Source organism: Perognathus longimembris, chromosome 17, assembly GCF_023159225.1.
Source record: "Perognathus longimembris pacificus isolate PPM17 chromosome 17, ASM2315922v1, whole genome shotgun sequence".
Classification (NCBI taxonomy): domain Eukaryota; kingdom Metazoa; phylum Chordata; class Mammalia; order Rodentia; family Heteromyidae; genus Perognathus; species Perognathus longimembris.
In genome coordinates, this window is record NC_063177.1 from 7,421,641 (window position 1) to 7,442,603 (window position 20,963).

The 20,963-nt window shown below is 51.9% G+C and overlaps 3 protein-coding genes across 9 annotated transcripts; all 3 read right to left on the reverse strand.

The window, feature by feature from the left end:
- Positions 1-309: 309 nt before the first annotated feature.
- On the reverse strand, positions 310-3,498 carry Slc16a13 (solute carrier family 16 member 13). Its single transcript, XM_048365727.1, has 4 exons — positions 3,190-3,498; positions 2,908-3,051; positions 1,547-2,284; positions 310-904 (listed from the first exon to the last, which is right to left on the reverse strand). The coding sequence occupies exons 1-4, from the start codon at positions 3,386-3,388 to the stop codon at positions 699-701; spliced, it is 1,287 nt and encodes a 428-aa protein (XP_048221684.1). The 5' UTR covers positions 3,389-3,498; the 3' UTR covers positions 310-698.
- A 4,012-nt stretch (positions 3,499-7,510) lies between these two features.
- Positions 7,511-12,723, reverse strand: Bcl6b (BCL6B transcription repressor). Of its 3 annotated transcripts, XM_048365723.1 has the most exons (9): positions 12,619-12,723; positions 11,838-12,030; positions 11,423-11,644; positions 10,454-10,795; positions 10,062-10,186; positions 8,611-8,775; positions 8,390-8,520; positions 8,131-8,268; positions 7,511-7,789 (listed from the first exon to the last, which is right to left on the reverse strand). In XM_048365723.1, exons 2-9 carry the CDS (start codon positions 12,014-12,016, stop codon positions 7,673-7,675), a joined length of 1,419 nt encoding a protein of 472 aa, XP_048221680.1. In that variant the 5' UTR covers positions 12,017-12,030; positions 12,619-12,723; the 3' UTR covers positions 7,511-7,672. The 3 variants fall into 3 exon arrangements, with proteins under 3 accessions (XP_048221680.1, XP_048221679.1, XP_048221678.1); XM_048365722.1 differs by lacking the exon at positions 12,619-12,723 and having other exon boundaries at positions 8,131-8,273; positions 8,395-8,520; positions 11,838-12,312; XM_048365721.1 differs by lacking the exon at positions 12,619-12,723 and having other exon boundaries at positions 11,838-12,312.
- A 5,401-nt stretch (positions 12,724-18,124) lies between these two features.
- C17H17orf49 (chromosome 17 C17orf49 homolog) lies at positions 18,125-20,779 on the reverse strand. 5 transcript variants are annotated; one of them, XM_048366131.1, is made up of 6 exons: positions 20,652-20,779; positions 20,375-20,469; positions 19,716-19,817; positions 18,873-19,063; positions 18,560-18,664; positions 18,125-18,390 (listed from the first exon to the last, which is right to left on the reverse strand). In XM_048366131.1, exons 1-6 carry the CDS (start codon positions 20,670-20,672, stop codon positions 18,386-18,388), a joined length of 519 nt encoding a protein of 172 aa, XP_048222088.1. In that variant the 5' UTR covers positions 20,673-20,779; the 3' UTR covers positions 18,125-18,385. The 5 variants fall into 5 exon arrangements, with proteins under 5 accessions (XP_048222088.1, XP_048222087.1, XP_048222090.1 ...); XM_048366130.1 differs by having other exon boundaries at positions 18,125-18,394; XM_048366133.1 differs by lacking the exon at positions 19,716-19,817 and having other exon boundaries at positions 18,125-18,394; positions 20,652-20,776.
- Positions 20,780-20,963: the final 184 nt, after the last annotated feature.

Consider the following 20,963-nt stretch of genomic DNA (forward strand, 5'->3'; position numbering starts at 1 on the left):
CCCCCTTAGTCTTTTTGAAGTTATTACTATTGTCCAGTTTCCTTATTTGGTATTATCTCAACCTAGCATCTATGTTTCCCAAACATCTGTCTTTTAGAGAAGAAACTTTGGAGGCAACACTCGAGATCACATCTAAAACTTGAGAATATTCCCAGCCTTCTTTTTTTAATCAGTTGTGGGGCTTGAACTCAGGGCCTGGGTGCTGTCCCTGAGGGTTTTTTCTTTTTTTTGTTTTGTTTTCTTTTGCTCAAGGCTAGCACTACATACCACTTTGAGCCACAGCACCACTTCCAGTTTTCTGGTAGTTAACTGAAGATAATAGTCTCACAGACTTTCCTGCCCAGGCTGGCTTTGAACTATGATCCTCAGATCTCAGCCTCATGAGTAGATAGGATTACAAGTGTGAGCCACTGGCACCTGGCTCACTCCCAGCCTTTCATTTTCACAGTTGATTCACAGTTCAGTGAAGCAAGATTTCCTGGATCCTTAAAAAAAAATTGGGAGAGCAAAGGAGCAGAAATGAGAGTCTTCAAGAACATACAAATGTTTGGCACACACATCTCAGGAACTCCTGGTCTGCTCTGAGGAGACATATCAAGAATTGTAAGGCACTGTGATTTGTGGATGTCAGAGATGGGGCAGAAGACTTGGATCTGTCAAGCTCTGACTTTCCAGACTTGACTGCCTCTAGCTGGAGTTCAGTCCTCTCCCAACCCCTCTTCTTTGGGCAGGGGATCTTTGGTATGCCGTGCTTCTATGACAAGGTCCTGGGATCTGGAAGTTGGAGCTGGACAGCAGGAGAAGAAATGGGGCAGAGTGATGAGAACTCCACTCCCTGCGAGAAGGAAGGCCCCAGCCACCATAAAGGAAACTGTGTAGTTGCCGGTCACATCTCGGAGGTAGCCTAGGTCCAAGAGAGAAAAAGAATACACGTGGGTGATCTGTATACTGGGGCTGGTGGCTTAGACCCATTTTGAGGGGTAGGGAAGACCCGCCATCTTGGAAGAGTTGGAATCCCAAGATCATAGTTGCATAAATATGAGAAGTCTAATTTCTCAAAGAGCCTCAAAAAGTAATTTCACCCTTTCTTGCCTTTGGAAAAGTCTGCCAAACCAGCATGGGGATCTGGTAAGCCAGCATAAGCAAGGCACACCTGCAGGTTTCTTTCTACATCTTCAGTTAATAGTTAAAAGAAAAGTGTTAAAGTTCAGAAGGTTCTGCCATTTTGAGCCTGGAGTACTTTAACCAGATGGCCCAGACACCTGGGTTGTGGTCCAGTGGACCAAAGGAAGACATCAGAATGCTCCAGACCTCTGAAACCCCAGGCTCTAAAGGGTTCCACTGTCTTTCCACACAGACCTGCTCAGCCCAGCCCCAAGTCCTTTGCCCCGTTCCCTCATTTTGGGGCTGTTGTAACTGGCTATGTAGGCTGTGGTACTCTGCCATCCCCAAAGGCAACATTCACATACATTGTAATGGGACTAGTCCCTTCCCTTATTGTTTATTGTGACAGCCCTGGCCCACATGGCAATCCCATTTTCCTTACCTGACAGAGGAGCCCCTAGAAGTCCCCCGATGCTTTCTACCATCTGCACCAGTCCCAGGCCACAGTACATTCTTCCAGTCCCAACCAGTTCGGGCACCACAGAGAAGGCCACTGGGGTCAGGGCCCCTGAGGTGAAGCCATAGGCCACAGCCAGAACCACCAGGGTTGTGGAAGCCTGAGCCACAGGGAACAGAACTAGCGATACCCCTGTCAGGGTAGTCCAGAGCATCAGGAGTCGTACCACAGGCCCCGGAATGGCATCTCCCAGCCACCCAGAGGCCACACGTCCCACAAGGTCAGCAATAGCAGCCACTGAGAGGAGGAAGGCAGCAGGCAGTGGGTCCCAACCTAGGTCCTTGAGATGGGCCACCAGGTGGATGTAGGGAATGAAGTAGCCAGTGTTGATCAGAGTAAGGGCAATAGTATAACGGAGGAAAGGACCATTGTGGAGGAGGGAGATGAGTTGGGCCCCAGGGCCACCTACAGCGGAGTCCTCGGCCAGGGATAGTGGACGGAGGAGTGAGCCACAGGCCACCAGGTGGAAGGAGAGGGCAGACACTAGCATTAGGGCCCCCCGCCAGGCATAGCGGCTGAGCAGCCACTGGAAGAGGGGGGCAAATGCAAAAGAGGAGAGGCCCACTCCTGTCAGTGCCAGTCCCATGGCCAGAGATCGACGTCGAGAGAAGTAACGGGACAGGCAGGCCAAGGTCGGAGTGAAGGTCAAGGCCCAGCCAGAGCCTGTCAAAAATTAAGAAATTGGTGTTGGGGATTTGGGGGGAGCTCAAGGGATCCAATAATCCCCAGACCACACTGCAGACTTTGCTCTAGAGTCCCACAGACCTGGGTTACAGTCCAGGTTTTGACACTTCCTAGTTGTATGACTTTGCATGTTACATTTACTCTTCTCGCATCCCTCTGCTCATCTGCAAAATGGAGCTTACACACTCTTAAGGAGAGGATAACAATTAATGTTTATAAAGTAACTAGCAGAGAACTTTGGAGTTAGACCTCAGCTCTATTTCGGGCTGTGTAACCTTCCTTTGCCATGCTGCATAAACAATTAAACATTTTCTTTGTAAATAAACTAATGGTATCTATTTCATGGTCACAGTGGCTGGCACCAGCTTACAGAAATTCTTTTTTACATTCCAATTCTTCTAGCCTTGGCTGGGGAATTCATCAACTTTCCTAGTATGTTTATCAACTTAGTTATTCCTTTTAACAAATCCATTCAGGACACAGGTGTTACTCAAAGTTCCCCTAAAGCTTCCCCCTAAAGCTTTTAGGAGTAGGAAGAAAGGAAAAATCCAGGGGCCAAACATCCAGGCATTGGCTCTTCCTGTCCTTGTCCAGTGTCTCACCTGAGATCAGTCCAATACTTAGGTATAGGTGGGTCAAGGAGGTAGCAAATGAGGCTAGCAGCATCCCTAGCGCGGCCAAGATGCCCCCGGTCATCACCACGGGCCTGGGCCCGAACTTCGTGCTCAGGGCACTGCCTATTGGGCCTGGGGAAGAGGAAGGCATTCTGCGATGTGGCCTCAGGCGTCCTCCCCCAGCATCCTCCTGAACGTTTCGCCCTTTCCCTTTCCGGTCCCCGCATTCCCTCTCTCTTCACGACTTCAGACCCAGGAATCGGCACTCACTTCCAAACTGCTGCACGGCAATTCCTATGGAGGCGATCCAGGAGACGCGCGCTGCCTGCTCCTCGAAGGCGGTGACAAACTTCACGAAGAAGACGCCAAAGGAGCGGAGCACCCCGAACACCAGCGCCGATTGGAAGAACGCTGAGAGCACCACCATCCATCCCCAGCCCCCATCGGGGGGCTCAGTCAGGCGCGCCATCGGGGCTGGGTCCTCCACTAAGCCCCCTTGCCGGAGCTAGCTCCCGAGCGCTCCACCGCGGCCCACACACCCTACCTGGTGGCTGGGAAGCGAGCCGGGAAGAACGGCGGCAGGTGGAGAGAAGCCACCGAAGGGGCTGTGAAGCGCAAGCGCCTTCCTCCGCAGGGGGTAGCGGAGGAGAGGGGCGGGGGTGGGCGGCCGGCTGGCGCCGACCGCCGCCAGGAGCCAGCGGAGGCGGTGCCCTACTTGGCCCGCAGCCGAGAAAACGGGCCGGACCTTCTGCACCGCCGACCCAGAGAACGTAATGGCTCGGCCCCACCCCTGACGCACGCCAGTCTAGGTGTGTATTTCTTTTATTTTATTTCAGGGGATGTGGGCACCTGGGAAAGGGGGCCCACATGCAGACCATAGCTGGCCAATGAGGACGCGGGGCTCAGGAGCAGGGGGCGGGACCAGGAGGGAGGGGCAGGATTTACAGCATTGTTCAGGCTCGGCAGGGGGCTGGGCGCATGCGTCAGGAGAGGCCTGAGGCCGCCTGGATGGGTCCCACGTGACCAAGGAGGGACTATCTGCTTTGAGGTGCTGCAATCCCCCTTCACCTTGGACGTCAACAGCTCGTCCACATTTCAGCAGTAAATATCCACGTGTGAGGGCTAGTGGTGGGCAAACTGATTGTGGAGAGGCAGGCAATGACTTGCTTAGTGAAGGATCCTGGAATTGTCAGGGCATGTGGGAAAGAGGACAGAGGTTATGAGATAAGAAGCAACCTGGTGAAGCACCTGCAGCAGCTAATGCAGCCAGGAAAACATGCAGCCGGGGAAATCTGGATTCCTCAGACGTCCAGAGGTCAAGGGAAAAAAAGAAGGGGAACGGGCGAAGAGGGTGAACTGTTGGACTCTGGCATTCATTTATGTGATGCGAACTCATTTCCCTCATTACTATTCCAACTAACAGGAAGCCTGCAGGTCACTGAGACCCAAAAATAACTAGAGGAAGGGTGGGTGTAAGCTCACACAGACTCCACCAGTGCCACCTCCTCCTCCTCAGTAAAGGTGGAACCTTTCTTTTCCTCTGCCCTCTAGTAAGTCACTTCCTAACAGCACTTTTTGATCTCATGATGGAGCATACTAAAGACAAGCTATGACCCCAGCCACTGACACATGCCTTTCCCACTGGCCAGTACTCATGTCCCAGACACCATAATCCTAATGGTTTGTGTTTCCTGTACTTCATTTTAACTCCAGCTCCCCAAGACCCAGACCTTGAAACCTTGGGCTCAAGTTCATATCAAGCAGTGGGGAAAGAGGTGTGTGTGTGTGTGTGTGTGTGTGTGTGTGTATCATTTTCTTGGTAAGCAGAGTCAAATACGCATTGGCTAGTAGAAGATATGCCAAAGACACAGAAATTGTTGGGACCCTGTATCTATCAGTATTTAAGAGCTGAACTTTATCAGTTAGTATCTGATCAAGACACTGAACATGTTACCCTGTTGGTAAGTTGGGGGTAATAATATAGGGTTACCACAGGAGTTAAAGTAGAAATTCCAGACATTTAGGGCCTGGTGTGTGACATGAGATAATTAATATTAGCTGGTCTTATTTTCAGCAGAGGATAAGCTGTAGGGGAAGGAAAAGGAAGGCTTTAGTTTGGTTTTTTGTTAGTTTTTAAAAAGTCTGCATCAGGTAATTGGTTTTAAAAGATTAAGAAACACAATCTCAGCTTATAAATGCTGGAAAGTTCAGCAGAGGTCACTTTAACTGATGTTTATCACTGATGAGGAATTTAAGGCCCAGAGAGAAGTAACACCAGAATAACTTCAATGGGCCAGAATAGACCTGTGCACCGAGGAGAAACCCAGGGAAGGGAAAAGGCAGGAAGGAGCATGTTTACTGGTCATAAGATAGAGGCCAAGATACCACTGTTGGGAGAAGGGTAGAGCTGGCATTGTAGCTCTTAACTACATGGCCACCTCACTACCACTTCCAGTCCTGTTGTCCTTACGGGATTCAAGTTCAATCCATTTCCCTCGATGGTAATAGTTGTGTGTTTTAAGCATCAAGATTCCCAGCCTCTTGGTATTACTACTGGTTTCTACTTTCTCTCTGTTGCCTCTACAACTCAGGCAGGAAGTGACTTCAGACCAGCAGGATGCAGGTGGCTCCGGAGAAACTTCATGAAGTCATTGGTTTCCTACACAATGAGCCGGAAGGCAAGGGCAGGGATAGAACAAGGGCCATTTGAAATGTCTAGTGGGATGGGACAGTGAAATGAGCACTAAATCTAAGTTGCTATTTAGGAGGGAGAACCGGCTTTTCAAACCCTTAGAATCTTCTTCACACCCCCTCACCATCACCACATATGAGAAAACCCACAACACAGCAGGTAGCACAGAGAAGCTTTTTTATTCCAAGGAAACAATCTTTCCAGATCTACATTTCATATCAGCACCTTCCAATTACCCATCCAGTTTGCTAAACAGAAACCATGGCTCCTTCTCACATCTCTCCTGATTTTCCTACCTTCAATTCTGCAATGGGGTGATGGGGATTAAGATGGAGAGAGAGAGAATAGCTTTGTCACCAGTACCCAACTGACAGCCAATATAACAAGTACTAACATATCTTGAGGAAGTTCCATACCACCAATTCTAAACTGTTTCTTATCTTTCACCCATGGTCTATAATTAAATATGTCCCAGGGCAACAATAATTGGGACTATAAATCAAAGCTTCAGGGTATATCTAACATTCTAGACACTCCACACTAGGCAAGAGGCAACACCACTCCCAACTTTATACCTACGTGGTCTACATGTGAAGCTGAACCCTCAATCAACCTTTTAATCCTACCTGGCAACTTGGTCAACTAGAAAGGACTGATGGCCCATCAATCAGCCAGTCTCTTAAATCTCTTAAACCTGTAATCCCAACAATAATTCCAATCATAATCCCAAACTACAACAAAACCAGCCTCCCTTTATTTCTTCCTGTGGAAAGTTCTAGTGCATTCACGACAGACCAGATTTTCTAAAGTAAGAAAATTACAAAGAACCTGCAATTCATAGAGGCAAAGGAGCTTCTAGAATCTGGACACTTATCCATAGATGTCTAAAAATCCACTAAAGGAAGTGGCTGGTCTCAAGTAGAAAAAAAAACTCCAAGGAATCCTTCAAATTCAGATCTTATGCAGTAAATAATGGTTCATGAATCTTTACCTTAGTCAAGGTAAGGCGTTTCATAATACTCTGTAGATCATAACATTCTTAGATTTTGAGAAATATCCTAAAATGTCACATAATCTCTGATAAGGAATGTCAGATTTCTTTCCCATGGAGCTATCAACTCAGTGCTAAGAACAGGCCCAGTGGGAACATTATGGGTTCAACTTAACCCCTTGAGGGTTCTACTATGACAGATGAATGCAGTGCAGAAAAATCTAGGTGATCAGCTTCAAGGGACTGTTTAGTCTTGCAGGAAAGACCATCAACCAGTACCCATTCAGGCAGATGCAGTATCCAGTTTCCATAATCTTAGCTTCAGGGGGCATTTATTATCTCCATTTTTGGGTTCGCCACAAACGTTCCTACCATCCCTGAAGAAGATGGAAAAAATTCTAGCCTGCTAGAGAAATTGTAACATTCAGAATACCAGAAAGGGTTACTGACCCATACTGTATGTTTCTAGGGCTTGCCCTAGAAAAAAAAAAAGGTTCAGAACCCCTATCTCCATTTTAAACAAACCAACAAGCAAATATTAGAAAGAATTCTAAAAATAAGAGTTATGACAATAACAATACAAAACACTCAAGCCAAAGGAGAGAAGCCAAGTGCTAATGATCTCTGCCAGCAGAGCTGTGACCTCACCTTCTGGGTTTCAGGTCACTTGATTCCACTTGTGGAAGAAGTGGGAAATGCAACAGAATGAAGAAGGTCCTGGTGCTACCCACAGGCCTTAATAAATAATATATTTACAAATACACCAGATGAGATTGCAGCTGCAGGTGAAGGGCTGTTCCCACGAGGAAAGCAGAGCCTGCAGCCTTTCCCTTCTCCCAGCCCCTAGCTGGACAATCTGGATTGTAGGGAAGAGGTTTTGACCAGCAAAACGGAGGCAGATCTAGCTGGGATCTGCCACCCCTGCTCTCCCCGCTAAGAGATTAAGGCGGCAGCAGTTTCTGATATCAGAGTGGTCCTACACACTTCTGTTTAAGGCTGATAGGGCAGCCAGGTCTGATCCTGCAGCTTTTCTGGCCCCTATGGAGCAAGTGGCGTGGGCAGAAACCCAACTAGGGTCTCCCCAGGATGTGATAGTGCACTTTCGTATTTGTAGCAGCTCCATGTTTTTGGCGCAGATGTAGTCTCAGTTGACTCTTGTGTCGGAAATGCAGGCCACAGGGGTCGCACTGCGGGAGGGACAACTGGGTCAGATCCCTTCCCTTCTAAAACCCACCTTTCCTTGGGGCTTTTGAGCTAGGCTGGGTCTCCAGCTTTCCCCCCAAGAATTAGCCCTTTGGAACTCATTGTAATCTACCCTCTCTGGGGTTCCCCGGAACTAGCTAGCAAAACCTGCCCACATCTGTCAGGCCCTCTCCCTAAAATAAGCACCCAGGCCAGGAACTCTTATCACCCAATCCCGGGTCACTAGCCACTCTCAAGAGATCTAGGCTGGTCAGCAAGGCCCGATCCTTGGCCCTGAGAGTTCAAAGGGAGGTAATTCTAAGGCCAGGCCGCACTGGTTACCCACATGGTAAGGCTTCTCTCCCGTGTGGATGCGAACGTGGCTCTTGAGGGTCTGTAGGTGACGGAAACGAGTTCCGCAGGTAGGACAGGGATAAGGCTTCTCCCCGGTGTGGATCAGCACGTGCGCGCGCAAATGCGCCACCTGCAGAGGGGAGGGAGGGCAGAGAAGGGACGGAGCCTCTAGCCCAGCCCCGGAACGACCCCGCGCAAGCCCCGCCCCACACCCTTGTCGCCCCCGAATCCTCCGCGGAGACCCTCCCTACCTGCACGAACCGCGAGCCGCAGGTCTCACACTTATAAGGTTTCTCTCCGGAATGGATGCGGCTGTGCGTTTTCAGGTTAGCTGGTCGGTTAAATCGTGCCCCGCAGATGGAGCAGTGGTAAGGTTTTTCCCCTGCAGGTGGGACAAAGGGAGGTCAGGAACTGACTGTATTTACCCCGGAGCAGTGGTGGGCATGAAGGCCAAGGTCCTCTCCATCCCTACCTGTGTGCACAGTGCGGTGACTGGCTAGGTTGCCTTTGTAGCGGAAGGCAGACCGGCAGAGCTGACACTTATAGGGCTTGTCCTCGTCTCCGGAGGTCAAGGGGTCCAGCGCAGATGACCGCCCAGCCACAGCCTTACAGTTCTGGCAGCTGAAAAACTCACTTCCTGGGAAAGGAGTGAGCAATGATAACCATAGTTACTGAGGGCTCCCTTGATGCAGGTAAATCCTCAAACACACAGGAGTGGGTTTTCTTTTTCCCAATTTATTGTGAAGGAGCTCATTTGACTTGCCCCTAAAGCCCTAGAGCTAGTGAGATCTGATCCCAATGTCTGTCAGGTTCCAGAGGACTCCACATAGCACTTTTTTTTTTTTTTCAACTGAGGTGGTCACAGGCTGAAGCTCTTGTGAATGGGTGAAGGGTTCTATTTTGGTCGTTTCTCTTGCACCACTGTGGATGAGAACCAGATAGAGAAGCCCTGACCAGACAACTCAGATTCAGATGATGCTAGGCCAGAAAATTCTGTTATTTATTTATTGATTGATTGATTGATTGATTGGGTCAGTTGTGGGGCTTGATCTCAGGGCCTGGGCACGGTCCCTGAGCCTCTTGGTGTTTAAGGCTAGCATTCTACCACTTGAGTCACAGCAGTACTTCTGTTGCTGTGTTTTGTTTTGTTTTTTGAGTTGTTAATTGGAGATGAGTCTCATGGGGAATTTTCTGCCCCAGCTGGCTTCAAACCATGATCATCTGATCTCAGCCTACTCAGTGGCTAGGATTATAGGCATGAACCACTGGTGCCTGATGAGGCCAGAAAAACATTTAAACTATGTAGCTCACTGAAAGCATATAAGGATCTTTAGAAAATACTGTTGCCTGTCTGGTGCAGGTGACTCATGTCTGCAATCCCAGCAACCCAGGAGGATGAAATCTGAGGATCATTGTTTGAAGCCAGCCCAGGTAAGAAAATCTGTGAGACTCTTACCTCCAATAAACCAGCACAAAAGCTGGAAGTGGAGTTGCAGCTCAAGTGCCAGTCTTCAGTAAAAAAGCTAAGGGACAACCAGGTCTTGAGTCCAAGCCCCAGTACCAACACACACACACACACACACACACACAAAGGAGATGACATCAATCAAGATGCTTTGTATTCATAAGCTGATTTGCTGGATGGTAATTCATATGTACAACTATTTAAATATAATAAAGATCTAGTTAAAAAATACTAATGTCTGGTGCTTGCTTCCACACATTCTGATCTATGGAGTGTGACCTGAGTAATTAAGTTGTTAAAGTGTCCTAGGTGATTCTGATTTGCAATAAAGTTTAGGAGCCATTGCAAAAGGCCTTTTTTTTTTCTTCTTCTTTTTTTGAATAGGCCCTTTTTGATGCCTTTTGGCCCAGACTGGCCTGAAACATATATGAGAAAAGCCAGAAAATAAGGGCTCTTACCTGGTGGTGGATGAGCACATTGAAAGGGTGATCTGATGGTCTCTTGAGCCGGAGGTGTGAGGAGATAGGGAGTATTAGATGTAGTTCCACATTTGAGCTGTCCAGTGGTAGCAGATGGAGAGAACCTAGGAGACATTATGTGTATGTGGTGTCAGTGGTGGGGTTCTTTCCTGGAAGACTTGGAGGTGAAGGCCTATCCTCCACAGGTGAGTTAGTATTGGCCAATGAGCCATATTCATTGCATGGTCCAAGTCACCTCCCCTCCCTCCCATACACCCACTGACACCCACTCCCATCTACCTACCTCCTGACCACAACCTAAATTTTCCAAATCATTCTGTCTCCTAACTGAGGCCAACCTCTACAAATGCTTGGAGTTTCCCATTGTGTACCTGCTTTGGGGACCAGGAGTGGCTCCTTCTTCACTGCTGCTGCAGGCTTCATCTCCACTGGGGAGCCTGACTTGGGGGCAAGGTTGACCAGAACCCATCTCCCCCACAAGACTTCCTGCTTGTGAGGCTTGAGAGTTTAGCACAATGAACTTGTACTTTTTCCAGTTGCAAGCTTTGGGATCTGGGCTGGTTGGACTTGGGGGGTCTTGACTGCAGCTTCGAGATTCAGTAGGCGGGTCTGGATGTCCTTCTGATCGCCTGGGACTGCCTGGTGGAGGAGCTGTTGGAAGCATAGGTGGTTCTGCCTCCAAGGGCCGTAGGGAGATGCCAAAAGGTTCATAGCTAGGAAAAGTGTGGTGATGATTTAGTGTTGTTTCTTTTATTATTATTGTGTGTGTGTGTGTGTTAGTACTAGGGCCTGAATCCGGGGCCTGGGTTCTGTTCCTTAGCTCGTGTTCACTCAAAGCTAGCTCTCTACCACTTGAACCACAGCTCCAACTTAAGAATTTCATGGATTAGCTGGGTGCTGATGGCTCGTCTGTTATCAGAGCTATTCAGGAAGCTGAGATCTGAGGATTGCAGATGTCAGCCTACATAGCAAAGTCCATGAAATTCCTATCTCAAATTAACCACCAGAAAGCCGGAAATGGAGTTGTGACTCCAAATGGTAAAGCACTACCCTTGAGCAAAAGAACGCAGGGTCAGCACTTACATCCTGAGTTCAAACTCCATGACTGACCAAAAGCGGACACATACAGAGAGAGGGGGAGAGAAGGAGGGAGGGAGGGAGAGAGAGAGAGAAGTTCATGGACTTTCCTGCCTCAACTGGCTGTCATCCTCAGGTCTCAGCCTCTTGAGCAGCTAGAATTATAGGTTTGAGCCTTGGGCATCCAGCTCATTAGTGCTATTTCATACTCCTTGCCTTTGCCCTTGGCTGAAGGGGGGAGCACAGAGCCAGGGCTCCCTCACCTGGCCTGGATGAAGCGGTGGCATGCCTGGACCACATGCTCCATTTGCAAGTAGGTAGCGGCCGCCAGGACCGCAGGTGCAGTGGCGGGAGAGAGGCGAAGCCTCGACGTGTACATGAAGTCCAGGAGAGGCGCAAAACCTCTGGCTTCGGGGCCTCCAGGCAGTGAGAGCACGTCCACCCCCACTCCTGCTCGGCCCCGGAAAATTGAGTAAAAGAAGCCACTGGAAAGCGAGTAGATAGATCATGTTAGGGGCAGGGGGGCCAAGGGGCATACACATTGCTATAGAAAGTCCCGCCTCCCCACGGTTACCCCATCCCCAGTTCTGGGGGCGCCCCTCTTGATCGTGGAAGGCGTGGTCCTGGATTCCCTCGAAGCTGCTTTCCGGCAGCACATGCCCCACCCGCCCCTCGAACCTGCAGGCGATGAGAACTGCCTTGTGCGCCCGGAGGGGTTGCCCGCCAACCAGCAGCGTGACGTCAGTGAGGATTCCGCGCAGGCGCAGCTCGTTCAAATTGCCCAGCACGTCGGACGAGTGGCGGGTGAACTCACGCACATAGCCCAGGGCTCCCTCGGGGGCCGCCGCGGAGCCCATAGCGACGCGCAGGCCTGCGGGGAGCGAGGAAGACAGGGCTGGGGATCCAGGCAGTCCTAAGACCTCTTCCTGCCTTGCCTTTTCATCTCCCCGAGGTGCTGCTGGAACCAGCGCCTCCGGATTCCCCAGCACACGCAGCCCTGCTGAATTGAGCGCGTCCATCCAGCCCTCCCGCTCGCTATCGCCCTTCTCCCTCTGTAAGATAGGTCCCAGAGCGCGGGGAGCCAGCTGAAGATTCCCACACAGCTGGGATGCTGGTGATCATGAGGAATCCTGCCCGCAGCGCCTTGGGTTCGAGCCTCGTGGTGCCGGCCCCCCCCCCCCCCGCCTTCCTTTCCCGGCTCGCGAGCGCCTGGGTCTCAAGTGCCTGGTCCTGCCAGGGGGCCACGGATGGCCTGCGGTCCACCACCCCTCCACGCTCCAGCACCCCTCCACGCTCCAGAACCCCACACCCCCCTCGAACCATCGAGGCCTGTATTCCTATCTAGTTTCCGACCTCTATTTTAGCGCAATTCGTGGGACTTAAGCCTAACTACCATCAGCAAGAGTCAAACCCGTTGAGGGGACCCAAGAGTCTAGTTCCCTTAAAGTCTCGTTCTTACCCCCGTCCTGCAGGGGCTGCCGTTTCTCCTCTCAAGGGGGGTGGGTCTCTCTCCCTTCTGGCCTTGGCTCCTTTATCAGGCCGGGATGGCGGGGGCGGGGGTGGAGGTGGGGTGAACGCCTGGGTCCGTATCCTTCCTTCCTCCCTCCCTCTCCAGATGGCGAGCCCGGGGCGGGGTCTCCATCTCAAAGGCGGGACCTCAGAAACAAGGGGTAGTAGGAAAGTAGGTGCACTGCTTAATTGCGAGTGGAACCGTGGATGAAGATATTGGAGTTGGGGAAGGAGACTGGGGGTGTCAGTGCTGGAAATTGGGGAGGGGGGAGCGTCCGTCCAAGGGCTTGGAACAGCGAAAATCGGTGTGCTGTCCTTTGGAAATGGGTGCCAAGAGCCTGTTGAAGGAGAAAATGAATACAACAACAACAAGGTCCCTTTTTGTGTACTGCGTTAAGGGAGACCAGTGGGAGCGCAGCGCACCGGGTTTGGGGAGGTGGTGATGGGCCAGAGCGTGCAGACAGTGGGAAGGTGTGACCTGTGACAGGCCCCTCCGCAGGGCCCAGAAAAGGAGGGGGGGGGGTGCTCTGACCGGGCGGGGTGGATAGAGGGCGGATATGATTTCTAGTTTGTTTCCTTCCATTGTCCCCCGGCCGGATGGCCCTTGCCAGCTGCTTCCCCTCGAGGAGGTGGGGAAAGCCCCGGGTGGGGGCCCAGAGATGCTCGGGAGAGCTAGGCGTCCGGCTGTTTGCCCCAGAGGACTGTTTCCAGAGTCCTTTGGGGGATCGAGAGGGGCGGGCTTTCCCCCAAGCGCTCCTTCTCCGCTATCGCCAGCTCACTTAGGCCCGGACCTCCCGCCTGCCCGTCGGCTGTGGGCCTGGCGAGGCGCCGGGGGTCCCGCGCCGCTAGCAGGCAAAGCGCGGCAATGCCTGCTTCCTTCCACGAGGGGGCGGCCGAGCACCGCCCTGTCGCTCCCCCTCTCCTTCCCCCCCCCCCCCCCCCCGCCCGCTGCCAACCCCCAGTCAGGCAGCGGGTGCTCAGACTCAGGAACAGGATGGATTGTATCTGGGCGGCTGAAACTTTTACCTCCTGAGTCTCTTCGCAGCAGTTTATGGGGGTACTCTGAAGAGGGAGGTAAAGTTAGGGGATCGCGAGATCTTTCCCTCTGGCTGGAGTTCCTTCCGAGGTGGACAATCCACAGGCTTTGGAAGTGAGGGGAGTGGATAGGACGAGTGGAGCTTGAGCCTGGGAGCACGGAATTTTTTTTTTTTCTAATTAAGATAACACTATTAGCAGAGCTTTGTGGCACCCATTTATAATCCCACTACTGGGATACTGAGGCAGGAGGATTGTGAGTTCAAGCCCAGCCTAGGCTACATATTAAAAGGCAGATCTAATATCCAGATGTCTCCAGAGGTGATTTCTTTTTAGTGAACATTAATATAAAAATTGAGTGGAATAAACTCAGAGAGGAGGAGGGGGAGGGAAGGAGGAGGCACCTGATAATCCTAACTTAAACTTTCTGATCTGGGAGATAGGCATGGATCACACCCTTATATTTTTGGGGGTGGCCAAGGTTGATATGAAAAAGAGGGCCCAGGTGAGAAGCAGGATGTCTCAGGATTTGGGTTCAGACGCATATACAGGTGACCAACAATGACGGAGCAATGGCTGTGGAGCTGCACAGGAGAAAAGTGGGAACTGGGGACAGACAACTAAGGATTCTCCATAGTGAGGTGGGTTTTGGAACATGAGAGTTACTTTGGTCCCTGCTGATTTTGGAAGTGAGAGGTGGACTGCCACCTGATCATTTCCGTAGTGACGTTTATGATAGAGCGCCGGGTTCATTGGGTCCATATTTATCCTCCAGAGCCTCTAGTAAGTTTGAGAGGCCTATGTGGATGCTGCATTGTGGGTTGGGATTTTTTTTGGGTGGGGAATGGGGGGGGGGGTTCTGACATGCACACATTGGATATTGAGTCAATGTCATCTTGCAGTAGAGCCAGAATACCTGTGCTAATTTGTGGGTCCAGTCTATTTTGAGATGCCATAGATGTTTCAAGGCTCAGATTAAATTGCGGGGGACATGAACTCCAATATGGAGCTTAAAAAATGGCTTTGAAGTGGAACATAATAGGGAGGGAGGTAGGAACAAATGTAAAAGCTGTTTGTGGTTGGGGGGACTGAGAACAAAGTTTTATATTTGAGTTTTGTAGAGACTTACTTTGAGGGGAGGCTACTCCTGTGTATGTATGGATAGTCATGAAACTTTCAGGGGAGAAACAGTTTGAAGGCTTCCAAAGTAGAAGACTATAAGGTTTTGGGGTGTCTTTATTTATGAGCATTTTGTTATTCTTTGAGCACACTTCGTGAAGCTAGGAGAAGGATGATAAAATGAGGCCGATTTGGAGACTTACTTAACTCAGAATACATTTCTAGTTTGGAATGTCGTTTCCTGATAATGCCCTTTCACCCTAGATTCTAGAAATTTCTTTAGTGAACCCCCAAATCAGCCTAGAATTTGGAGGAGAAAATCTGGAAAAGGTGCACTGTCTCCTTCTGGACTTAGTAGTATGTGCCTGGATAGATCTGAGACCTGAGGAGGAAAGGATAGTTTCACACTCTGATCCCTTATTTCTAAAGAGAGAAAAAAAATCCCATCAGTGTAGGGGAAGGCGCAGAAAATGGGGTGTCACTAGGTAAAGTGCACACCGCTGATAAGGGCAATGCATTTGGAACTGTGGCTAGGAGGGGTCGTGGTGGGGCACAAAGAGATGTTTCTTGCAAACAGGGGACACAGATCGTCTAGGACAAGAGCCCCAAACAGAAAGCAGGCAGAGGACTCTGAGTGAGCCGAGGGGGAGGGGTGGCTCCTCGGCAGCAGGGGCTAGAGGGTGAGCCAGGCCAGATCTTCCCGCCTGGGTCCCTGCTCTCTCCGGCTCTCCTCCCCTCTTTCCCTCCCACCGCCCACCCCCCCAACCCAAGGAAAAAAAAAACTGCCTGTGCAACAGCAATAGCAGATTCCAATCCTCCAGGCTTCCCTAAACCACCACCGAGACAAGCCAGGGGGGAGGGGAGGGGAGGATCGGGCTTTGCCTGCTTCCTTAAGACAGGGGCAATGAACTTGACCTCCTGGCCCCTAGCCCTTTGAGGAGTGCCCCCCTGTCTGGAAGCCAGGTGTCCTGGACCCTAGCCCCCGGTGCGGGGGGGTGCCTGGAGAGACCGGGAGGAGGAAGGAGGGAGTGACTTCCAAAATTGGCATCGGGACAGAGCAGGGCTGGCGGGAGACAGACGAAAGACAGAATTTTCCTGAAAAAACGGGGGTATCTAAGGACCCCAAATTTGGAGAGCTAGTTCAGGACCGTCTTCCAAACATCCTTGATTTTTTGGGGATTTTTGGGGGGTCCCGGGACCCCTCTAGATGGGGTGAGGAATGTAGTGTTGGGGGAATCTGACTGGGGCATTGCAGCTGCCTCTCCCGCCGAGTTGGAGACGGATGGGCTGGGACGGGTTTTGGGGGGGTGTCCCCAATTCTGACTTGGAGTGGAGGAACCCCCTCCAGAGTTCTCTTGTGGGGGTCCCCCCATGTCCAGGGCACTCCCCAGTCCCTGAGCCAGCCAAGAGGAAGGAGGCCAGCGATGCGAGTGGGGCAGTTCCTTTCTCCTGCACCCCAAATGTGAGGGATGCACCCCAAAATTTGCTCCTTTCAAAATAGGGGACCAGCATCTCAGGGGAGAGTAGCTGAGGTAAGTGGGGAGGAAAGTGTCCCCTGTTCTCAGGAGAGACATGGCGGATGGGGGGAGGTTTGGAGGTGCGTGTTGGGGTGGGGTTGGGCTTTGTCAGTCTTGGAGTTGGGGGAATGACTGGAGAAGCTTTCTCTTATACCCCTAAACTGAAGCCCCCCAGGTGGAAACCAAAGCCTGACACCAGGGAGCCCCCAGTATCCACAGGCATTAGATGGTGTTTGATTTCTTTTTTCACCCCCACTAAGGTTCTGCCGAGGTGGAAGCTAGGGCAGCTGTTGTTTTGGGGGCTCTGGAGGGCACAGTGAGGAGCAAGAGTCTTTGGCAGGGCTTGTTGGGCACAGATACAGGTCTTCGGGAGAAATTCTGGCATCTTCTAGCCTAAAATGACTGCTTCCATACACCATCTTAGATATTTTTTGATTGCTTAGAGTTTTGGGGGGTGTGTCGGGAGGGGGGCAGTAAAAGGTGTGATGGGATACTGGAGGATAACACTGGGGTTTTACAGTGTATTATTTTGATGGCAGGAGGGCTTTGGCCCTTGGATTTGCACTTTGAGAGGTGCTTTTAAAAATTCAGGTCCTGGGCAGGAGAAAAGGGCTAGGGAAGGCCTAGGGTTGGGGGAAGGGAGAGGCATGTTTGTCTCTGTTTAAACGTGGCTCTCAGGGGTGGGCCTGCCTGCCAGGGCCTAGTGGATGGGCTGATAGGTGTCGCTCTGGGTCTCAGATTTGGGCCTTGGGTGGTCATGGGGAATGAGAACAGCACTGGGAGCACAAAACCTGGCTCCCAGGTCCAGATGGCCCTCTTTCAGGGCTCTGATGCACCCCTTTCCCTCTGGCCTCCATTTCCTGCCTTTGGTCTCCATCTTGTGGCAGGCCCAGGGCCCAAGGCGACTTCCGGCCCCCCTCTTCCAACCATGTTCCGGCCCCACCACCTCTGGACTGCCAACTCCCAATCCTGCAGTCCTTGGCCCTGGTCTCTCCGAGCAGTTACTCTTGGGTTCTGACCCAGGGAGGGGAGGATTTCGGACACAGGAAGCCTTGGGGCCCTGCCCTTGCTGAGGCAGTTTGCTGGTCTCCCCAACTGATTTTGTATTTTCTTTGCCTGTGTCCCCCACTCTAGGGATCCCGTGCTGAGTTTCTATAGAGGGAAGATGGTTCCAATCTTACCGAACTGAGCTCATAGCCAGGTCCCTCTTCCAGTTGCCTGCTCAACTCCCGTCTGATTCCTGGTTTTCCCTAACTTTTTGGGGAACCACGTTCACCTTTCCCGCCTTCTCTTACTTTTCAGCCTTTGCTGATGGGGGTTTCACAGCACTGTGCTGTATTTTCCTCTCAATCCATCCATCCTGCCCCCGCCCCAGCAGCACACTGTGGTTTGTACGGCACTGTGGCCACGTCCAAACCACACTGTGGTGTTAGAGCGAGGGTAGGGGAGACACCGCTGTGGCCTGGTCCTAGGAAGCCATTCTGGAGAAGCTGCATCCGGGGCCTTGTGATAAAGCTTCTTGCAAGGTGGGGAAGAAGGTATGAAAAGCTCTGTTAATGCCCCCAAGGCTGCCTCAGAAACCCTGCTTGCCAGCGACATGGGAGTAAGTTCTGGCTCCAGAGTTGCCCACACCCAGCTCCCCTGGCTCTAGCAGCACAGAAATATTGGCATTGGGGAAACTAGTCTGCCAATATTAGCTGTGCTGCTCCAGGCAGGGTGGTGAGAGCTCCAGGAGGGGATGGGCCCAAGGCTGAAGAGAGAAGAGGGAGCAGCAACTGACAGCACTATGGTGGGAAGAATCTTTATTGTTTTCTTTATAAAAAAAAATGTCCATCCGATAGAGGTCAGGGGGTGGGGACAGATGGTTCTTCGGAGGTACAAGGTGGATTGCCCCAGGAGCCCTCTGACCCTCTCTCCTGAAGGCTTCACTCAAATTTCCATGTGATCCACAGGTCCAAGGTGAACAGTGAGAGGGTCAGAGGTGGGAGGCTCAGCAGGAAAGTAGAGGAACATCAGTAGAGGTTGGCAGAAGGCCAGAATCCAGGGTCAGGCTGTCTGGAACAGGAAGTAAAGTGGACAGAGATGGAGCAAGCCTCAAGTAGTCTTCCAAGACAACTCCTACCTCCCCAAATACCCTGCTACTTGCTGACCCCATTGCCTGCACTGAGCACCTCTCCTTCCCAAGCCCCTGCACCAATGTGGGAGGAGAAGGACTCCTACCCTGGTCAAAGTTGAGTTTCTTGGCGGGAGGAGTTTCTCCTAGCCCTTCAATATCCACCAGGTCACTGTTGGCGTCGGAGTCGTTCAGAGCACTGAGGGTCACATCTGGGAGGGGGCATAGGCTAGGTTCTAGGTCCCCAGATTTCCCTTCCCCCAGATCACCAAAGCTTCCTATTTTACTATTCCTCCCCCCTCTGGGAACCACCACAGGGAAAGGAACACATATCTGTCCTTTGACCCAGGGCCTATCTTCTTATTGACTTCAGATGGGATCTTTAACTTCTACCCTAGTCAGCAACTCCACAGCCCTCACCAGTCTTCTGTTTCTTTAGTGCAGGACCACCGGCCTCAGGAACACTGGAACTGCTGAGTGGAGGGGCAGCTGCAGGAGGTGACAGGACACCAGATGCCACCTTTTTGGGCCCTTTCTTGGGTGACTCCACTGGAAGAGGGATGCCAGAGTCCTCATATACTTTTCGTTTCACAGTGGCCTTTATCTGAGCCCTGAAGAGAGGAGACAGCAGGTTAGGGAAGGGGTCATCAGCGAGGCTGAAGGAAGAGGATATGGGAAAGTGTAATGGGTTACTCTGAAGGAATTCTAGGAGCTCCTTCATAAGAATCCAGGCCAAGGCTCAGCCCAATGGCAAGGTTCTCATTTTTACCTGAAGCTTTTCACTTATGTAAGGCCAATGGGATGAAAGAGTGAAGTCCCTGAACTAAGTAGCCAGAAAGGACCATTTTCTAATTCTCTTCTGGGAGAGACATATAGAAGTGTAGGGCCACCAGGTAAGGCTTGATTTACATGTAGGTTGAGACTTAGATCCTGATCAACTAGTTCAGAATTACAATATCCCTAGAAACACTAGTGTGCATGCAATAACAAAAAACAACATTCCCATTACCAAATACGATAATCGTGTATCTTGGGCACCCTTAAAATTAAATTTTCATTAGGCCCTTGTTACCACAGCATTTCCTGAAGTTCACAAATATGGTGACAATTCTTAGATTTCCCCCCAATCTTCAAGGGAATGCTAATAAAACTAGCAACAAAGTAAGAACGATGTGGAACCAGAGGGAGCTCCAAGATGGAGTGATGGGTACAGAGGAAGAAAGTTGCCCCTCCCCCCTTTCTCTGCAAGCCACCCTCCCTCACACTGTTCGTTCCTTGATGACACAGCTGATGTGATTAAGATCGTCCCCAAATCGCTTCACAGCAGCCCTCAGCATCTCTATCTCGGTGTCCGTCCACTTGGCACTGTCGGGAGGGGGAAGGGGACAGCAAAAAATGGGAGGGTGTGGAGCTTGCTCATGGGCTATGCATCCCAAAGCCAAGCAGCCTCCTCCCACCAATCTCTGAGGCCCCTTCTAGTGATCCATAAAGGGGTCCCCCTTGAAACTCTGGAGGCTCCCAACTACTTGAGGTTGCATCCCCTTGCCACTTTTGAACACTCCTCTAACATGCAATAGCTGTGGCAGCCTACGGAAACCAATTCAACAAATAGGGGCTTTACGATCCCTCAACAGTGTGCAGCAGAGGGAGTCACCAATGGTTTGGGGGAGGTGGGGCCGGAGTAACGGTCGGTAATCGGTCGGTTCGCAGCAAGGGGAAGAGGAGAAATCTGGGTCGTGGAGCACCCAGTCTTCACCTGCCATTCATTCACTCATCCAACAGTCGTTTATTAACACCTACTCGGTGCAGTGTCTGGCACAAAGAGGAACTAACGCTTGTCCCTGTCCTAGCGAGGGGCCGTGTCTGTGACCGAGTCCCAGCTTCCGCTCTCGGCGTCCACGTCCCAGCCCGGGCTCACGTACCCCGCTGGGGAAGAGTCGGCCACTGGGTGCAACTGCATCGTCAGCTCCCCGAGCTTCGTGAAGGCGGCGCCGGCCGCCGAGAAGATCTCTCCGACCTGGGGGCGGGGCGGCGCGTTACGGGGGGCCGGCGCCACCGCCAGCCGGCCGCCCCGAGCCCCACGCCCCACCCCAGGCTCGGGCCCGCCCGTCCCCCGCGCGGCGCGGAGGACACCAGGGCCAGGCAGGGGGCCCACCCCCCGTGGCCGCCAGGGAGCGCTGTCCGGGAGGGAGGTCGAACCTTTGTGGACGCTGACGTCATGGCCCCGCGCACCACCTAACGGAGACGGTCCGCCGCCGCCACCACGCGAGCCAGCACCGCGGAGAGCCGGTCGACCCGGCCGCTCCGGCCCCCGCGCAGGAAGTCCCGCCCTCCCCGCAGCTCATTGGCCCAAAGCCGGCCTCTCCCCGCCCCACCAACCGTCGTCACTTAGACGACCAGGGCTGAAGCGGTGGAAGACACCGCCTCACTTCCGGCCGCTTTCACTCCACTTCCGTCGTCGGGACGTGATTCCCCATGTTGGAGGCCGAGCCTCAGCCCGTCTCCTCACTA

What these genes read in the sequence shown, in the direction of transcription:
- Slc16a13 (XM_048365727.1), bottom strand. Translation starts at nt 3,388, where the DNA reads ATGGCGCGCCTGACTGAGCCCCCCGATGGGGGCTGGGGATGGATGGTG. An exon ending in TGCCGTGCAGCAGTTTGGAA is followed by an intron (nt 3,052 to 3,189) that starts GTGAGTGCCGAT and finishes CCTCTTCCCCAG; the next exon opens with GCCCAATAGGCAGTGCCCTG. An exon ending in TCTAGGGGCTCCTCTGTCAG is followed by an intron (nt 905 to 1,546) that starts GTAAGGAAAATG and finishes TCTTGGACCTAG; the next exon opens with GCTACCTCCGAGATGTGACC.
- Bcl6b (XM_048365722.1), bottom strand. Translation starts at nt 12,178, where the DNA reads ATGGACGCGCTCAATTCAGCAGGGCTGCGTGTGCTGGGGAATCCGGAG. An exon ending in GCAGTTCTCATCGCCTGCAG is followed by an intron (nt 11,645 to 11,837) that starts GTTCGAGGGGCG and finishes CTCGCTTTCCAG; the next exon opens with TGGCTTCTTTTACTCAATTT. An exon ending in CGGGAGAGAAGCCTTACCAT is followed by an intron (nt 7,790 to 8,130) that starts GTGGGTAACCAG and finishes TCCCTCCCGCAG; the next exon opens with TGCGACCCCTGTGGCCTGCA.
- C17H17orf49 (XM_048366130.1), bottom strand. Translation starts at nt 20,672, where the DNA reads ATGACGTCAGCGTCCACAAAG. An exon ending in GTCATCAAGGAACGAACAGT is followed by an intron (nt 19,064 to 19,715) that starts GTGAGGGAGGGT and finishes TCCTCTCTTCAG; the next exon opens with GGCTCAGATAAAGGCCACTG. An exon ending in GAAACTCAACTTTGACCAGG is followed by an intron (nt 18,395 to 18,559) that starts GTAGGAGTCCTT and finishes TTCCTGTTCCAG; the next exon opens with ACAGCCTGACCCTGGATTCT.